Genomic DNA, 19,707 nt, shown 5'->3' with positions numbered 1-19,707 from the left:
TAGGGTCTGGTTCAGACAAACTAAGACATTTGAAGACATCACCCTGAACTCAGATAGAGTGGAATCAATATATAACATTTGATAAAGACTGTCAGAGTTTCAGAGTCAATCATCCAGTGGAGGATTTTTCTTCTTCTATGAAGCTTTGAAATGTGTAGCTCAACATGGCTCTGCCACATTCAATGGACTGAACCACAGAAGAAGAAACCAGACTTTACAAGGTCAAGGTCACGTTTATTTATAGAGCACCTTATACATAACCAAGGTTGACCAAGGTATAAAAAAAAAATAAAATCCAAAAAACCATACATGAACGCCTCTCTGCCGCTTCTCTAGTACTGTCTCACACCCATAACTCCACAAACTCCATAGATGTGCTGTCTGCTCACAGATGTTTTAAATGGAAAAATAACAATAGAGGAGTTATTCATAGGAACCTTATCCAAATCAACACAAATTCACTAGTACAACAGAGCAATAAGAAAATTAAATGTGGTCTTTTAAATGTCAGGTCTCTCTCATCTAAATCTCTTTTAGTGCCCGATTTGATAACTGATCATCAGATTGATCTATTTAGTTTGACTGAAACGTGGCTGCAGGATGATGAGTATGTCAGTTTAAATGAGTCCACGCCACCCAGTCATAGTAACTATCACATTCCTGGAGGCTCAGGCCGAGGAGGAGGAGTGGCAGCAATCTTCCACTCTGATTTATGTATTAATCCTAGACCTAAGCAAAGCTTTAATTAATTTGAAAGCCTTACTCTTAGTCTTGCTCATCCAGACTGGAAAACACAGAAACCAATTCTCTTTGTTGTGGTGTATCACCCACCTGCTCCTTACTCGGAATTTTAAGCTGAATTCTCTGAGTTTCTCTGTGATTTAGTGCTTAGAACAGATAAAGTCAATTTAGTAGGTGACTTTAACATCCATGTTGATGTTGGCAGTGACAGTCTTAGCTCTTCATTTATGTCATTATTAGACTCAATTGGCTTTTCTCAGAATGTAAATGGTTCAACTCACTGTTTCAATCACACCTTAGATCTTGTACTAACTTATGGCCTAGAAACTGAAGGTCTAACCGTATATTCTCACAACCCTCTATTGTCCCATCATTCTCTTTAACATTTGCATTTACTATAAGTAATTACACAGAAATTGGAAAGACATTTCGTTATGGTAGACACTTATCTGATGATGCTGTAACTAGATATAAGGAATTAATACCTTCAGTATTTACCTCAGTGCCTTATGTTAGTGATGTGGATGTGAGCAACCACAATCTAACTCCATCACAAATAGATTATTTTGTTGACAGCACGACAGCATCACTTAGTACAACTCTAAATCTAGTTGCTCCTCTGAAAAAGAAGGTGGTAAATCGAAGGAGGGCAGCTCCATGGTCAAGTCAAGTCAAGTCAAAACCCTTTATTGTCACTAGTACAAGTACCAGTGAAAAAGCCGCAAAGGCGTTGGATGTGGGGGCAGGGGGGTTACTGCATATCTGTCCATATGTATGTGTCTGTGTGGGCCTGGAGAGCCACTTCGCCTGGCATCACAATCTTGGTGCCTCAGTCCAGAGACAACCTTGATCGGGTCCCAAACAGAGTCAACTATCAGCAGGTGTCTGTTGGAGTCGGGGCAGGAATACAAGATCTTCAGGGGAGTTGTTATTCCAGCAGCAGCCTTGGCCGAGGCCAGTGCTGTGTGAGGGTGCCAAACCCAGATAAGATTGGAATTGTTTGGTCTTGGGGCGAGTAGACGCATTCTTTTGCACGACTACTCTGTTTGTCCATTCTGGTCTCCGAATCGATCCATTCTCCTTTGGAAAGCCAGAAGCTTCTCCATGATGTTACACATACTGCGATTCAAGTTCTGAATAGCCACAATCTGAGTGCCAACTGCTCTGCCCACCACTTCAATCATCAGCTTTGTTTTGACAGCTGTCTCCATTCTTTGATTTCCTCGATAAACCAGGGCATTGCCTAATCCAATCAGCAAAAGACCTGAAATCATGGTTACGAATAGATAGATGTCTTCAATGTCCTCCACGGAAAGAGCCGCCAGACACACGACCCGCCACCTCTCCCACGCCTCCATCGTGTAGCCAGCTACGAACGTTCCGGCTGGGCAGTCCTGCTCCCCCGAACCCAGGCTTCTCGTCGAAAAAATTGTGTCAATTGCATTGAGAGACCAGTTTATCAATTACATAATTTTGTAGTTTCGAGAGCAGTTTGGAGAGAGTCTATGGTATAATTCACAGTTGCGTAGTTCAAAGCAGACAATTCGAAAGCTGGAAAGAATTTGTAATTCCACTAGTTCTGAAGAAGCTCACATAGCCTGGAAAGATAGTTTAACAACTTATAAAAAAAAACTCTCCTTAGAACAGCATATTATTCTTCATTAATATAAGAAAACAAGAACAACCCCAGATTTCTTTTCAGCTGTAGCCAGGCTGACAAAGAGTCACAGCTCTGTTGAGCATCTATTCCTTCAGACCTCAGCAGTAATGAGCTTCATGAGCTTCTTCTCTGATAAAATTGTTGCATTAGAGATAAAATTCATAGCACCCTTCCATCTGTCAAAGATGTAAGTACAGTGGCATTAGAAACCTCTGTAGGACCGAGTCGGTATTTGGATTATTTCTCTCTAATTGATCTTCCTGAGCTCACTTCAGTTATTACAGCATCTAAACCATCAACTTGTCTTTTAGACTCCATCTCAACTAAGTTGCTCCAGGAGGTTTTTCCATTAATTAATACCTCCATATTAAATCAGATAAACTTATCTTTATTTACAGGATATGTGCCCCAGTCTTTTAAAACTTCTGTAATTAAACCATTACTTAAAAAACCCACTCTTGACCCAGATGTTTTAGCAACTATAGGCCAATTTCCAACCTTCCTTTTATCTCTAAAGTTTTGGAAAGGGTTGTTGTCAATCAGTTGGTTGATCATTTAAACAGGAAGGGTTTGTTAGAAGAGTTTCAGTCAGGTTTTAGAGCTCATCATAGCACAGAAACAGCTCTGGTTAAAGTTACCAATGATCTCCTCATGGCTTCAGACGATGGACTTGTCTCTATACTTGTCCTGCTAGATCTCAGTGCTGCATTTGACACTATTGATCACAATATACTACTGCAGAGACTTGAAAGTGTGATCAAGATTACAGGAACTGCACTAGACTGGTTTGAATCAATCTTATATCTATCTCTTATAATTTACTAACCACTGTGTCTGTGTCAAAAGATCGCTCGCCTTTAGTTTTTAGCCTGCATTTAGGCACTTCCAGTATGACTCATTTGCAGAACTCAGATCTGGTCAGTCTGTGAACATGTATGAGTTCATCTAAATACAATGGGTCAATCCGTTTAAGATTTTAAAAAGAAACATCAGGATCTTAAAATCAATTCTGAAACAGGCAGGAAGCCAGCGCAGAGAGGCCAGAACTGGGGATATATGTTCCCAGTTCTTTGTGCCTGTTAAAAGCCGAGCAGCAGCATTTTGCACAAGTTGTGGACGTCGCAATGAGCGCTGGTCTAAACCTGGTCTAAACCTACGTATAACGAGTTGCAATAATCTAACCTTGATGAAATAAAAGTATGAATAACCTCCTCCATGTCACAAGGAGAGAGATATGATTTTATCCTGGCCAGAAGTTGCAACCAAGGCTCTTAATGACAGAGCAGTTTTTTGAACTCAGGGAGGAGAGCAGAGCATCAGCACAATCACTGTAATGTTTATGATTCCTGAACACTATGACTTCTGTCTTGCTGTCATTTAGATTTAGGAAGCTGAGGCTCATCCAAGTCTTGATGTCAGTTATACAGACAAGAAGAGTTTGTGGAGAGTCTTTGCAATTCATTTATAAGGGGAGATAAATCTGAACATCATCAGCGTAACAATGAAAAGACACATTATGTTTATGGAAAATAGATCTAAGGGGCAGCATGTATAATGAAAACAGTAAGGGACATAAAATAGATCCTTGAGGCACCCCACAAGAAAGAGGGGTCACACGAGAAGAAAAATCTCCCAAATGCACTGAGAAACTCCTGTCAGTAAGGTATGACTGGAGCAGCATGAGGGCCAACATACTGCCCAAGGCGTGAGAGCAGTGTCCTGTGATCTACCGTGTCAAATGCAGCAGCTAAATCTAATGTCACCATGATGGCCACACACCCAGAGTCAACGGTTAATATAAGATCATTAAACACTCTTAAAAGGGCATATTCTGTACTATGTCAAGGTCTAAAACCAGGTTGGAACTTTTCACAAATGTAATTTTTCTCCAGAAATTATACCAGCTGGGTAGCCATTACTTTTTCTAACACCCTTGACAAAAAGGGGAGTTTCAAGCCGAAAGTTAGAATAGATGGATCAAGGCTTGATCAAGGCTTTGATTAGTGGCTGCCCTATAGCATGCTTAAAAGAAGCTGGAAAACAGGTTGAGCTAAAACAAGCATGAAACAATAATAAAATGAATGAGCCCACAGAATTAAAAACCTTCTTAAAGAGACAAGGGGGAATGCTATCTGAAGGGGAAGTTGTGGGGCATAGTTTCTGCACTACATCCAACAGGTGAGAAAGCAATATAAGTTTAAACTGGTCAAAAACAGCAGGGCACATTGGGGGGTCAGAGGGGTCAGAAGCAACAAGAGGCGGTACTGACCACAGAGCAGAGATTTTGTTGACAAAGAAATCAAGAAAATCGTTACAGAGAGCAGGTGATGGCAAAATGGGATCAGTGGTGCATGGGTTTACAAAAGAGTCTAGAACATTGAACAAAACCTTTGGCCTGTCGATGTTGTTTGAGAAGAGATTTGAGAGGTAGCCAGCTTTGGCAGCTTTAACAGCATTCTGATATTTCATTAAACAGCCCTGCATGATACGTATAGCTTGTCCTTCTTCCACCTCCTTTCAGCACGCCTACAGGAGCGCCTGAGAGCTTGGATAGAGTCATTTATCCATGGTTCAGAAGGGGCCTTGGAGGATTTGCTCCTGATAGGAGCAATAGAGTCAAGGATGCTAGTACATTTTAAATCAAAGAGAGCTACTAGCTCTTCAGGACCCAGAGAACCAAGCTCATCCATAGGTGAGATTACAAACTCATTGAAAGCCATGGAAAACATCAGTGTACTGTCTGCGTTTATAACACGGTAACGACGATGAGCAAGATGAGTTTCAACAACAGAGCAGAGTACAATAGGGTACAATTTTGAATTTCCCCAATGGGGATCAATGAAGTACTATCTTAATAGCAGAGGACAAAATGGGCAGGTGATCAGAAATGCAAGCACTGCTACAGATTTCTCGACGAAGACAGGCACCCCATGAGACAGCACCAGGTCTAACTGTGACCTTTTTCATGTGTTGGGCCAGAAACCAACTGGGTTAGGTTAAAAGAGTCAATCAGAGATAGGAAGTCTTGTATCAGAGGTTTGGTCTTACAACACACATGGATGTTCAGATCACCTTGAATTAAAACATGTTCATAGTCAACCAAAACACCGGAGAGGAAATTTTCAAAATCCTGTATGAACTCCTTGTTATGTTTCAGAGGACGGTACACCACTGCAAACAACGAGGGAGGAGAGCAATTGAGCTGCAGCTCAAAACGGGAAAAGGTGACAGATGGAATCTGCCGACAGTGGAAGCCGGATTTATACACACAAGCTTCACCAGCACCCTTTCCGGAGGTCCGCGGAGAGCTAAGAAAGGTACAGCCAGGAGGGAGAATTTCTCACCAGCATGTATCCACGTCTCCATCAGGCACATAAAATCCAACTCATGAGATGTGGAAAAATCATTAAAAAGAAACGTTTATTTGCTAGCGATCTAGCATTTTTCAAAGCTATCTTCGGTGTGACCTGGCGAGTCACGGTGGTCGATGCCGCGGCACGTCTCAGCGGGCGGAGGTCTGTGTGCTCAACACCGCCTTTGCGTGCTCGGTGGTGTCCAGGAAGACACACCGTCGTCAGGCCAAGGAAGGCAGGAGCCATCAGGGGTCCGGGTGAAACAGCAGGGAGGAGCAGCGGACTGGGCGCCAGCCTTAGACCGGGAGAAGAGTATCTTTGCATCGGTAGCAGGCCCGGAGGTGAAGAGATCATTCGCGGGCCAGGAGACAACGTCAGGTCGGAGGGGGGCTGGGAACTACAGCTCGTATACAGGGACTCTTGAGTTGCAGTGAACATCTAACAGCAGAGGAGTAACAAAGACCCTCAAGTCGGAGTCAAGGATCGGACATACAGGAAAACGACAGGTAAGCCTTGTTTCCACCTGCACACCGCCCCGTTCCCCTCGTCTTCTTCGCCTCTTCGCTTCTTCTGGGGAAGGGCGCAAGGTGTACAGAGCAGGTGAGCTGGGATATCCGCCAGCTGGGGAGGGAGATTTGCGGTCCAGTCCACCAGATCGTGTCTGAGTCTGAGTGACCTGAGTTCCGTCTCAGCAGAGTCTCGGATGTTTAGAAGAGTTTGGCGATCATAAATAAGTTGAGCCGAAATATTCGGACAACAGACACAGCTGAACAAGGCGAAAGCAAACAATAAAACCAGCAGCGTTTGATGCGATCGACGCGACCGACGAGCCAAACATACTGGTGCCATCTTCACCGGGAGATCCTCAGTGTGGATCAGTAGAATATCAGCCCGGTGTCTGCAGTTTAGAGTCACCACAACTTTACCATCATATTCATCTCAGCACACAAAGAAAACATGGAGTCTCACCTCAGAGTCTCCAGTCTACAGTCTGGACTCTCCAGAAAACCACACAGCTGCTTCACTCCTGAATCCTTCAGGTTGTTTCCACCCAGGTGCAGATGTTTCAGATGGGAGGGGTTGGACTTCAGAGCTGGTCCCAGAGAATCACAGCTGATCTCTGTCAAACTGCAGAGACTCGATCTGAATAAAGAATAAAAGATACAGATTAAATCATGAATAATTCAATCATGTGTTCAGGATTTAAAAGTGCAGCTCAACATCACTGTGTCCTAACAGCCTTTAAGCTTCATTGACTTTAACATTTTCTACAGTTTCTTCTACAAACACTCGTCTTGAACTAAAGGACATTTACAGATTCATGGAGGAAAGTTCTGGATGAACATGAATTAGATTCAGTTGGTGATTAAACATATGAGATCTACAACAGTAACAGACCGTGAATTATTTTGCCAGTCATTTCAAAACTGGCAGAGAAATGGATTGCACTGCAGTTAACAGATCACTTCAATAATGCGCATAACCCACTCCATCCAGCGCAGTTTGGATTTTGTAAACACCACTCAACCGAGACAGTGATTTATTATTTTCATGAGAACATCCAAGGTTTTCTGGATCATGGGGATTATGCAGGAGCTGTTTTCTTGGACTTGAAAGGAGCTTTTGACTCATTAAATGACATTCTCCTTTCAAACTGTCCCTCTTTAACTTTTCAGATGGAGCACTCTGCTGGATGAGATCATATCTGTCAAACAGAAAACACACTGTGCAGATTGAAAACTCAATGTCGCCTCAGCTACTCCACTGGTGTACCCCAAGGTTCCATTCTCAGACCCACTCCATTCAGTCTCTATGTAAATTAACGTTTTCCCAAATGTTAGTCTGCAACTTTATGCTGATGATACCGAACTATATGTCCATGCAAAAACAAAACAAGGAGCTGCTGCAAAATGATCAGCAGCACTGACACCTGTATCTCATTGGCTTAATCAGTCCTGTTTGCACCTCAACAGTAAAAAGACTGTTGCATGCCATGATATTTTCACACAAATTACTGCTTTACAACCTGGATACACGCAAAATAAAGTACATCAAACAGTAAAACTCCAATGAGATGAAGAACTCACTTCGGAACAGAAAATGGGACTAAGGCAGCAACAATGAACCCTCGACCATGTACTTACGGACCACTATGTATAACACATCTAGTCATATTGTTTTAGAAGAGGAATGTTGGCACATCTGTGGCTGGACTCCTAGACCAGGTTACAGTCAGGTCCACAAATATTGGAACATCATCACATTTCTCCTCTTTTTGGCTCTACACAACACCACAGTGGATTTGAAATGAAACAAACAAGATGTGCTTTAATTTGTGGGTATTTACATCCGAATCAGGTCAGCGGTGTCAGACTTACAACAGTTTGTCCATTTGCCTCCTGCTTTTTATGGCACCAAAAGTAATGGTACAAATTAACAATCCAATCAAACTTTCATTTAGACTGATGACTAATGCATCAATGTTGATTAACGTGCATTGTCCCAAAACAGTAAACTAATAATAACTGACCCCAGAGTCTCCAGTCTACAGTCTGGACTCTCCAGAAAACCACACAGCTGCTTCACTCCTGAATCCTTCAGGTTGTTGTAACTCAGGTCCAGATGTTTCAGATGGGAGGGGTTGGACTTCAGAGCTGGTCCCAGAGAATCACAGCTGATCTCTGACAAACTGCAGCTCTTCAACCTGAATAAAGAATAAAAGATGTAGATTAAATCTCCTCTCCATGTCTGAGTGACTTTGTCCTTGTGTTATTGTGGATCTCCATCATGTCTTCTACAGACAGTAATATGTGACAGTGTGAGGTGTGTGAGCTCCTTCCAGCAGCTGTGGTTCAGAGAGAATGGACTGATACATGGATCACAGCAGGTTTGACTCCAAATGAAATGTGACTGAATGATGATGAAACAGCAGGAAGCTCAGACACTAAACACACCTCAAACACCTGCATCTGAACACATGGTCTCATCTGTGTGTGTTGACCAGGAATGAAGCATCAACTTAACAAAATAAATCAAACATAATAAGGATCGGATTTGTCTTGGATTTGTCTTCAGTTATTTAGCTTGCAATGTCAGAGCTGCCAAACTCAAAAAGGCTTGGAAAGTGACAGAGGTCGCTTTAACAACTCGACTGACACTAGCAGGTGGCACAAACGCCTGATGGCATGGCAGATAAACTGAATCTGAACGAAATTAACATCTTGTCTGTAATCTGAAACAAGATTTTATAAGTTTAAATGTCTATGAATTTACCAGAAAACAAATAGATCAAATGCAATTAAGACAATCCCTGATGCACACGTCATTTTAATGAATTAGGCCTGCTTTTGCTTTAATCAGAGCAAATTTAGCAGATTCTCTTGGTATTTCTTCCAAGGCAATCTCTAACGGGGCCCTTAGACACAAGAACATCTCTTGTAGTCATCTGTCTGTTTCAAAAATTCACTCCCTCTGGGTTACAAATCCGACATACAAATATCTGGGACAACTGACAGGAAGACCCGCATGAGACCAGACTAAATAAAAATAAAACAGGCAGTGTTAAGGACGACAAGAGGACTGCCGCACATTCAGTCAGTCCATTCCACATGATAAGCAAAGTAAGTCATAGAATGACTCTAACTGGTCAGTATCATCTTAGAGATCTCAAGACAGAATGTAGTGACAGATTGTCAAAAACATGTATTACACTTTTGGCCTGAATGGCAAAATTTGTCGTGATAATTTCTTTTTCAGCCATCCCTATTGTGAACATGAATTAGATTCAGTTGGTGATTAAACATATCAGATCTACAACAGTAACAGACAGTGAACTGACCTCAGAGTCTCCAGTCTACAGTCTGGACTCTCCAGAAAAACGCACAGCTGCTTCACTCCTGAATCCTTCAGCTTATTTCCACTCAGGTCCAGATGTTTCAGATGGGAGGGGTTGGACTTCAGAGCTGAGACCAGAGATTCACATCTCATCTCTGACAAACTGCACCAACTCAATCTGAATAAAGAACAAAAGATGTAATGTGTGATGATCAATCAGCTGTGTTGAGGTCTCAAATGTGTCTTGATTTCATTTTTTATTTTTTAAACCTTTGTTTAATCAGATAAATCCCATTGAGATCGTAATTTCTTTTTCAAGGGACAGAAGCAAAATCTATAGTAGAAACCAAGTTTTAGCCTGAGTTTTTTTTAACCAGGTTTTCAATGTCATTGAATGCTGTCTTATTATATTTTGAGTTTCCTGTTTTATTTTGTTAAGTTTCTTGAGTTCTTGTCTGTTGTGCTTCCTCATGTTGTCCCTTGATTGCTTATTGGTTTCTCTCCATGTGATTGTCCTTTTTTCTCTCACCTGTGTCTCATCATCTCTCTGCCCCTGTGTGTATATATAGCTCGGTCTTTCCCTTGTTTGCTGTCGCGTTTGCTGTCGCTTTTCTCTCGATCCCCTGCCTCATCCTTATCTCATCCTTCCTGCATTTGGGTCCTCACGTCCTTCACCTGACAGGCACCCAAATACTACCTAGAGTAGTTTTAACAGTCGATGGATTTCCGTTCAAATAAGGAGCTTTTGAGAAAACCATGATTTTTAATTTGATGGCTATAGTGGAGACTCTAGGTATATGTAACTGGTTCAGGGGGTTATCACAGAGTCTGCTTCGGCGTGTCGGCCAGGACACCACTTTTAGCCACTCTTCAGAGAATCAATAAAGAGGAGGCTGATGAATGTTTCTGATCCTGTTTTATATTCTCCTTACAGGCAATTTGTTCTGTGATTCAAAACACAAATGACAAATATATAAATGAATGAGTGTTCATTAATAAATCAAACCACTTAAATCAGATTCAATAAACATAAAAGAGCATGAGCACCAACACAATTACAGCTCTGAAAATATATTAGCTAACCAGCACATCAAGATCAGATCAACACATATGAACAACATCATAAATCCCTCTCATTATTAACACAACACTGTGCGCAGCATTGTGCTAAATAACCGACATGATAACGATTGGTAAACACGGGCATATCATGTGACACCATATCTGTCGGTCGGAGGATTAGTTAGTATAAGTGCAGTGCAGTGCAGTCATAACTAGCATATACGGCCACAGCACTGTGAGCGTTAAAACCCCGCATTATACGGCCAAAATGTCCACTAATGCAGCAAAGACATCCAACACTTTCAACATACACACACACACTTACATGCTTCATTCACACACACACCAATCGCCGTAGCATGACCCGACGACCCAACGTTCACTACTCACTTCTGTCTCGTCATTCATTGTGGCCACACACACTGTGCCGACCGAATGCAGTCAATTACGATATAAGCTCAGCAGGGGACCCATATCCCATATCAATCAACACTATATCTAAAATATCTGACATGTCTAACAACAACAATATAGAGGCCTTTTCTACAGCCGCCCCCAAATGTATATAATACATTTGCTCATCAATGAAGGCAACAAGGTCTATGGTTGGGATGAGATCATAGGAGGGGAATTGTCCTCATCTTCTTCAGATGGAAGTGCAGGGAGGACAACCAGCCTGGCAACCTGCCGGGTGTAATCCCTTTCTGTCGCTTTCGCATCAGCCAACCGAATGTGCACATCAGGGCTCAGATGAGTCTTGATCACTCTCCCTATGGGCCACAGGGCCCTGGGAAGTGGTGGATCAGCGATCATCACCACACATTCTTGAACGATGTCAGCTGGTGAAGCCTCCCACTCTTTAACTTTTCAGATGGAGCACTCTGCTGGATGAGATCATGTCTGTCAAACAGAAAACACACTGTGCAGATTGAAAACTCAATGTCACCTCAGCTACTCCACTGGTGTACCCCAAGGTTCCATTCTCAGACCCACTCCATTCAGTCTATGTAAATTAACGTTTTCCCAAATGTCAGTCTGCAACTTTATGCTGATGATATCGAACTATATGTCCATGCAAAAACAAAACAAGAAGCTGCTGCAACATGATCAGCAGCACAGACACCTGTATCTCACTGGTTTAAGCAGTCTTGTTTGCACCTCAACAAATATTTTGGAATGCCTGTCGGATTGTGTCTGGTTCTCTAATTGTCTGTTGTATGATTGTTGTTTTATAGTCTTCTATGTCTGTGTTATCTTGGGACTATGCTGAAAATTAGCTTTTGTGCTAAATCCAGCGCATTTACACTGATGACTAATGCATCAATGTTGATTAACGTGCATTGTCCCAATTCAGTAAACTAATAATAACTGACCCCAGAGTCTCCAGTCTACAGTCTGGACTCTCCAGAAAACCACACAGCTGCTTCACTCCTGAATCCTTCAGGTTGTTGTAACTCAGGTCCAGATGTTTCAGATGGGAGGGGTTGGACTTCAGAGCTGGTCCCTAACCCTAACCCTTTCGCATCAGCCGACCGAATGTGCACATCAGGGCTCAGATGAGTCTTGATCACTCTCCCTATGGGCCACAGGGCCCTGGGAAGTGGTGGATCAGCGATCATCACCACACATTCTTGAACGATGTCAGCTGGTGAAGCCTCCCACTTCTGGCGAGCTTGAAGACTTGGCACATAGAGCTGGATGAAACAGTCCCAGAAGTGATCAGCTAGAACTTGTGAGTGGTTCCAGCGACAGCAACTGACGAGCTCACTCCCTGGGTAGACGACTTGAGGTAAGGATTCATCCGGCCACCCCATCAGAAGAACATTGGGAGTAACTCAGTGCAGGTCGCTGGCATCGGAAGACACATAACCCAGAGGGCCTCTGCGGGCGATGAATCGCCAAAGAGAGAGAAAGAAGGTCGAGGTGCACGGCCCTGGTGGTAAGGTACTTGAAGATGATTGCCCATCTCTTCTCACGCCGCCGGCCTGGTATGACACTAAAGGGCACGAAGCAGTCCATCCCCGTCGAGTAAAAAGCAGGCTTGAACAGGTGCAAACAGGCTGATGGAAGGTCGGCCATCTTCTGTACAGCTGGTTTGACTCTCCAGTGCTGACAGTCTGCGCAGTCGTACTGGTGGAGCCGAACTGCCTCAAGCCCACACAGGATCCAGAAAGAGTGGCGAAGCTCAGCAAACACCCGTTCTGGACCTGGGTGATGGAGTTGGATGTCAACGTCGTGAATCAGAAGCTTAGTATCTGGATGGCTTGGGTCCTGGCTGACCTAGGTTGGCTCCAGGTCCTCTGATCTATGGAGACGTCCTCCCACATGGATGAACTCTCTGCTCTCATCCACCTCCAGAGATAGAGTGAGAAATCAGCTACTTCTATGGACTGACTTCCCCACTTTCAGCAAGCCGTACTCTTGTGGGAAGCTATCCATCTGAGCTCTCTGAAGGATCAACTGGTCAGCTTGGCGATAATCCTCAGCAGTAATGTGACCCTTAACGTTGGCCGCCCCGTGCAACTCCTGCGCTGTAGCCTCCAGCAGTTCCCTCCAGGAGTTGTATTGGTTAAGCTCTCTCAGTCCTTTCCCTCGGGTCACATCATCTGCAGGGTTCCTTGCTGAATCAACATGTCTCCAAACCTGCCCATCGGTCAACTCCTAAATCTCGGCCATGCGGGTGCTGAGAAAGACCTTGAATTGGCAGGATTCAGGTTTCAACCAGATCGGCACAGTTGTCGTATCAGACCACAGGATCATCTGGTCAATGTTGAGTGTGAACTCTCTGCTTAGAACCTGTGTGAGCTGTGCCCTGGTAAGGTCAGCACAAAGTTCTAATCTGGACATGGAGTGGGACCACATGGGAGCAACTCTAGAGCGATGCTCCTAAAGTCAGCCCAGGGAACAGGTAATCGGTAAGGCTCTGTCCTCGGTACTGATAGGAACAGTTAAAGACCATTCTATTGTTACCATTATGACTGACCATATAGTGGGGGATGTACCAAGCCTCTCAACCTCCCTCAGCTGGACACTTAATGACAGAGCCTCCCTTGATCCACTTCTCCATCTCTACTCTGTAGACAGCAGCCTGTGCAGGATCTCTGGCCAATCACCGTTCCACGCCCCGCAGGGTGGGCATGACAGCTGCTTCGGTTGCCTGGAGGAGCGGCATATTCCTCCGGCACAGCAGTGGGGTGGCATAACGGAGTGTGCCCTCGACCTGTTCTCTGGTGGTCTTGGATACTGATGGCCTCCTGATTTTGCTTTGAATGACGACAATGGAACATTATCGACCTGCCATAGCCTCTCAACGTGCCTCATCAACTTGTTCACCTGGGATGCGACCTCCGTGAAGAGCCACTGCTGCGGTTGGGCAAGGTGGCGGACTACACTAGCCAGGCCCTGTAGTGTCCAACCCAGCTTTGTGTGAATGGCAGCAATGACCAGTCACTTGGATGCGAGTTGTGGTGATTGCACCTGAATTCTTGAACTTGATCTTTGGCTTTGAGGGGGAAGAAATGGAGAATGACACAGATGCACCTTGGAGTAACTGGACCTTCTGTCTGATGGTGTGCAGAGGTAAGCCCTCTAGAGGTCCTCGCACTCCCAACTTCTCTGCTGCACCCGGCAGCAGCATAGTTTTCTGAGAACTGTCATCCAATATGGTGTAGATGTGGAGCGTTCAGCCACCATAGTGGATGTAAACCTTAACAACTTTCAGCAGGACTCGGCTGCCTCCCGTGGGTCGGTCGCTGTGCTCAGGTGGTAACTTGCTCAGCAGCAATATATACAGTAACTTTGAGGCCTTTTCTACAGTGGCATTTAAAACCAACTTAGGACATTGCAAGTAAGCTGCACAGCGTTAAAAGCAGACTGTAACTGGTCAAAACTAAGTAACAGTGCCATCAGCATAGAAATTGACGACTGCATTAGATATATTGACTTCTACAGACATCATCCAAACGTCAGCACAACATTCAACTATTGATGTCAACACAGATCAATAAGATGCTGCTGACCTCATTACAGGATCAATATCTCCTCACACATGTTGGACTACAAACTGTTGATTAGTTCTTTGATTCCAGGACCTTCTTCTTCCTGGATTTGGTGTCTCAGTAGGTTTGTGTCATTCAAATGTTAAAGGACAAGTTGACATGTTCAAGTGTGTCTTCCAACAACAGTCAAATGTCATATGGACTGATTCCAGAGTTGTTGAGATTCCTGCTGTCCACACTGACTGTGAAGTGGTCTCTTCCTAACACAACTCCACTGTTGAGCTGACACTAATATGAAACTTCAGCAGTCTGACTGACACTAATCAAAGTTCCTCTTTGAGTTCCTGTCCCTCCACTGCAGCTCAGCAGGAAACACTGTGGAAACACAAACTGATACTGACTGGATGTGCTGAAGAACAAGATGAGTTGAAGATCAACACAACACAACTACACTGTGGATGTTGTCCTCCATCTGGTCTGATTGGAGTCAGACTATAAGGGGATTTGTCCACAGACAGTATGGACAGAAAGAATGATCAGTGACACCAAGAACTCTGTTAATGTCAACACATGTGAAGACTGGACTTGATGTGGTTTGTGATCAGACCCACCACCGATGACTGAGGAGATACCTGCTGATGTTCAGGAACATGATGCTCCTTCATTTCATCTCTTTCAGCTCCTTTTCTATCTGACAGTCCTGACAAGAGAACTCATCTAAACTGGATCTCCATTCTTCAGAAGCCTGAGAAGAAAAGAAATGAAAACTGACCTCAGAGTCTCCAGTTTACAGTTTGGACTCTCCAGTCCAGCAGACAGATGCTTCACTCCTGAATCCTTGTGGATGTTGTGGCCCAGGTCCAGATGTTTCAGATGGGAGGGGTTGGACTTCAGAGCTGAGGCCACGACTTCACAGTGACTCTCTGACAATTCACATCTAACAAGTCTGTAATGAGACAAATAAATAAAATGTGTTATAATGGAAGAAGACATTTCTATGAAGGTGATGTGTTGATGAGTGGACAGTTGGACACATCCTGTTGGACATTTTGTCTCCACATCAGTGGTTGAGCTCATCTTCTCTGACTGTGTTTGACAGGAAACAATCATTGTCATCATCTCTCTCAGACCTTTGTTTAGATGAATGGAGACAAGACTGAGTTACATTGAGGCTTCCAGACTGTCCACAGTCTGTCAGTGGATCTGATCCATCATGAGGACATCTGGATGAGACAAACATCTGGACTGTCTTCACTGGTTAATGGACTCTGGATCTTTTTAGTTGAGCTCAGTGAACATGTGAATATTCACAGTGAATATAATGAAATAGAAATAAAAGAGTCAAATGTAATAAGGATTAGAAATAAAGAGAAGAACAGCTTTAAACAGCTGGAGAACATCTGGGACTAAATACAACTGACTGTAATGTTTGCAGAGAACAAGTGGAACCCTGAAGAAGAATGAGAACGTGTGAAGAACTAAACTACTGATCTCCACTGATTGATTCTGTTGATGATCACATCAGGACTCACCGAAACTTTCTGCAGTTCCTCACAGCTGGGATCAGTCTCCGTCGTCCCTCCTCTGATGTTCTGTACTGATCCAGGTTCAACTCATCCAGAACCTCCTCTGACATCTGCAGCATGTAGGCCAGAGCTGAGCAGTGGATATCAGAGAGTTCCTTCTCTGATCTTTTCTCTGACTTCAGGAACTCTTGGATCTTCTGATGAACTGAGAGGTCGTTCATCTCCATCAGACAGTGGAAGATGTTGATGCTTCTGTCAGGAGAGATTTTATCAGTGTTCATCTCCTTCAGGTTGTTGATGGTTCTCTGGATGATTTCTGGACTGTTCCCTGTCTGACCCAGCAGACCTCCTAAGAGTCTCTGGTTGGACTCCAGAGAGAGGCCATGAAGGAAGCGAACTAACAGGTCCAGGTGACCATTTTTACTCTCCAGGGATTTAATCATGACTCTCTTCAGAAACTCATCCAGAGGTGAGTTATTGTAGTTTCCTCCCAGGAAGTCCTGCAGCTCCTCTGTCTTCCTGTTGGTGTAACAGTGGATCATGTAGACTGCAGCCAGAAACTCCTGAACGCTCAGATGGACGAAGCAGAACACCTTGTCCTGGTACAGGCCTCTCTCCTCTTTAAAGATCTGTGTGAACACTCCTGAGTACACTGAGGCTGCTCTGATATCGATGCCACACTCTGTCAGGTCTGATTCATAGAAGATCAGGTTTCCTTTCAGCAGCTGATCAAAAGCCAGTTTTCCCAGAGACTCAATCATCTTCCTGTTCTGTGGACTCCAGTGTGGATCCGTCTCAGCTCCTCCATCATACTTGACCTTCTTGACTTTGGCCTGAACCACCAGGAAGTGGATGTACATCTCAGTCAGGGTCTTGGGCAGCTCTCCTCCCTCTCTGGTTTCCAACACATCTTGCAGAACTGTAGCAGTGATCCAGCAGAAGACTGGGATGTGACACATGATGTGGAGGCTTCGTGATGTCTTGATGTGGGAGATGATCCTGCTGGCCTGCTCCTCATCTCTGAACCTCTTCCTGAAGTACTCCTCCTTCTGAGGGTCAGTGAACCCTCTGACCTCTGTCACCATGTCAACACACTCAGGAGGGATCTGATTGGCTGCTGCAGGTCGTGTGGTTATCCAGAGGCGAGCAGAGGGAAGCAGGTTCCCCCTGATGAGGTTTGTCAGCAGCACATCCACTGAGGTGGACTCTGTAACATCAGTCAGGATCTCAGTCTTGTGGAAGTCCAGAGGAAGTCGACACTCATCCAGACCGTCAAAGATGAACACAACCTGGAAGTCTTCAAAGCTGCAGATTCCTGCTTCTTTGGTTTCAGCGAAGAAGTGATGAACAAGTTCCACCAAGCTGAACTTTCTCTCTTTCACCACATTCAGCTCTCTGAAAGTCAATGGAAATATGAAGAGGATGTCCTGGTTGGCTTTGTCTTCAGCCCAGTCCAGAGTGAACTTCTGTGTTAAGACTGTTTTCCCAATGCCAGCCACTCCCTTTGTCATCACTCTTCTGATTGATCCATGTCTTCCAGGTGAGGCTTTAAAGAGGTCTTCTTGTCTGATGCTTGTTTCTGGTCTGTGTGGTTTCCTGGATGCTGTTTCAATCTGTCTGACCTCATGTTCATCATTGACCTCTGCAGTCCCTCCCTCTGTGATGTAGAGCTCTGTGTAGATCTCATTCAGAAGGGTTGAGTTTCCAGCTTTAGCAATTCCCTCAAACACACACTGGAACTTCTCCTTCAGACCAGATTTAACTTTATGTTGACAAACTGCAGCTTTAAGTCCTGAATGAACAAAGAAATAAGGTGAATGAATAAACTCTCCAGTAAATATTCCAACATGTCATTGCTGTAAAGAATGAGTGTGTGAATATATCTTGGTTCATCTCTTGAGACATTAGTAAATGTCTCATTTCTCCAGCAGCTTCAATGTTTAGAGAAATCCTCTTACTGCTCTGCAGACAGTCAGCCAGCTCCTCCTGCTTCATTCTCCTCAGGAAGTTCACTGTCATCTTCACTAATAAATCTCTGCTGCTCCTCTGCTCTTCATCCTCACACTCCAACACCTCCTCATCCTCCCTCTGACTCTCTGAGCATTCTGGGTAATCTGGACTCACAACCTTCTGGATCTTCTTCAGCTCCTTCTTCACAAAAGTGATGATGTTGTCCTCCAGCAGCTGGAACAGAAGACGATATGAATGACACAAGCAGACTGAAACCATGGAGACAAACATCAGATCCGTGTTGGACACACTGACAATCCACTGGTCTACAAAGAGCAGCATGGACATGATGGAAAGTAGTTGTTGTACATGTACAGACCAGAAAGATGGAGTCCAGCTGTGTCTGATGCTGCTGGGTAGACTGACCACTGAGAACCTCTGAGCTCTGCTGGTGGACTCTGTGGACCAATCATCAACCATTAGCTCTCATCCATTACAAGATTGAAGACACTACTCTGCTTCAAATATCCACTTATTGATCACATCTTCTAAGGCTGTGTTTCCCCAACTACTGCCATGAACACAAGAAAGAAATATTCATGTTTTTCTAAGGTTCAACAGCTTCCAGAGACACAACGCTGATTACTCTTCAACAGACAAGTTCATTTAGTTTGTAGCTTCAAAACATTCCAACAACATCCTCTTCCTCTGCATCTCTGTTTGCTCGCGTCATTTAAGGTCAGTCACTTTATACAATATTAGCTTTAGCCCTTGTAGCATGTAAAAACATGGTTGTTACTGCCATGCATTTCTGTTTGAGTGAGAAACAGAGTGAAATCTAGAGCCACAGCTACCAGCCTGTAAAACAGTTCCAGACCTAGCTGTTACTGTCACATGTTCCAGGTTGAGTCAACGTTTGGAGATAATTCCCTGACTGTTACTGCCGAGCATCTCAGCTAGTGTCTGGTCCAGCCTACTACGCCTACTAGAGCCACTAGATGGTGCTATAACCTGTCTTCTTACATGAGAAGCTAGTCCCCATATAGTAGGTCACCACTGGTTTGGTTAACTAGTGTCCAAGCTCCACTACAAGGTTGAAACACAACACCATAACCAACCACTGTTATACAACTGAATCTCACAACATTGGAGAATCCCTGTGTTGAGAAATGTATTTCTTCATCAGGTCAGAGCCTAAAGCCTGGTTACTCTGACTTCATCAGCAGCCTTTAAACAGGTTCATGGTTTCCACCCGGACATAGAAATGATCCTTGACACTTCCCACATCTGTGACAACCTTCAGTCTGCTCTTTCTGATCCTGACACTGTGACACCTTGCTAGCCAAAGAGCCTCATTTAAGAACACGAGAACAGATTCTGACGTTCTGGCTGTGAAATTCTAGTCTGTCTGCATGTTATTTTAAATAAAATACACTTGGACATTTATCTCTATAGATTAAAGTCTGATCTTTTAGAGACATTAAAACACACCCTGTTGTACGACTGACTGACTGGTGGTTAGTTACAGAACATTCTGCAGAACCTGGTGCCTGGTTCATCAGGTGGAAGGAGTCAACAACTTA

The 19,707-nt window shown here is 44.0% G+C and overlaps 1 protein-coding gene across 1 annotated transcript; it reads right to left on the bottom strand.

Moving 5' to 3' along the window:
* Positions 1-6,737: 6,737 nt before the first annotated feature.
* LOC125018501 (NACHT, LRR and PYD domains-containing protein 3-like) lies at positions 6,738-17,919 on the bottom strand (the record flags this gene model as incomplete). The annotated part of the gene is made up of 6 exons (XM_047602467.1): positions 6,738-6,897; positions 8,285-8,458; positions 9,593-9,766; positions 12,024-12,088; positions 15,477-15,594; positions 16,181-17,919. Coding segments are annotated over 6 exons (2,430 nt in total), but the record flags the coding sequence as incomplete, so codon positions are not given.
* Positions 17,920-19,707: the final 1,788 nt, after the last annotated feature.

The sequence above is a fragment of the Mugil cephalus genome, chromosome 13, assembly GCF_022458985.1.
Source record: "Mugil cephalus isolate CIBA_MC_2020 chromosome 13, CIBA_Mcephalus_1.1, whole genome shotgun sequence".
NCBI lineage: Eukaryota > Metazoa > Chordata > Actinopteri > Mugiliformes > Mugilidae > Mugil > Mugil cephalus.
The sequence above is the reverse complement of the archived record's forward strand: the minus strand, read 5'-3'. Positions and strand labels throughout refer to the sequence as shown.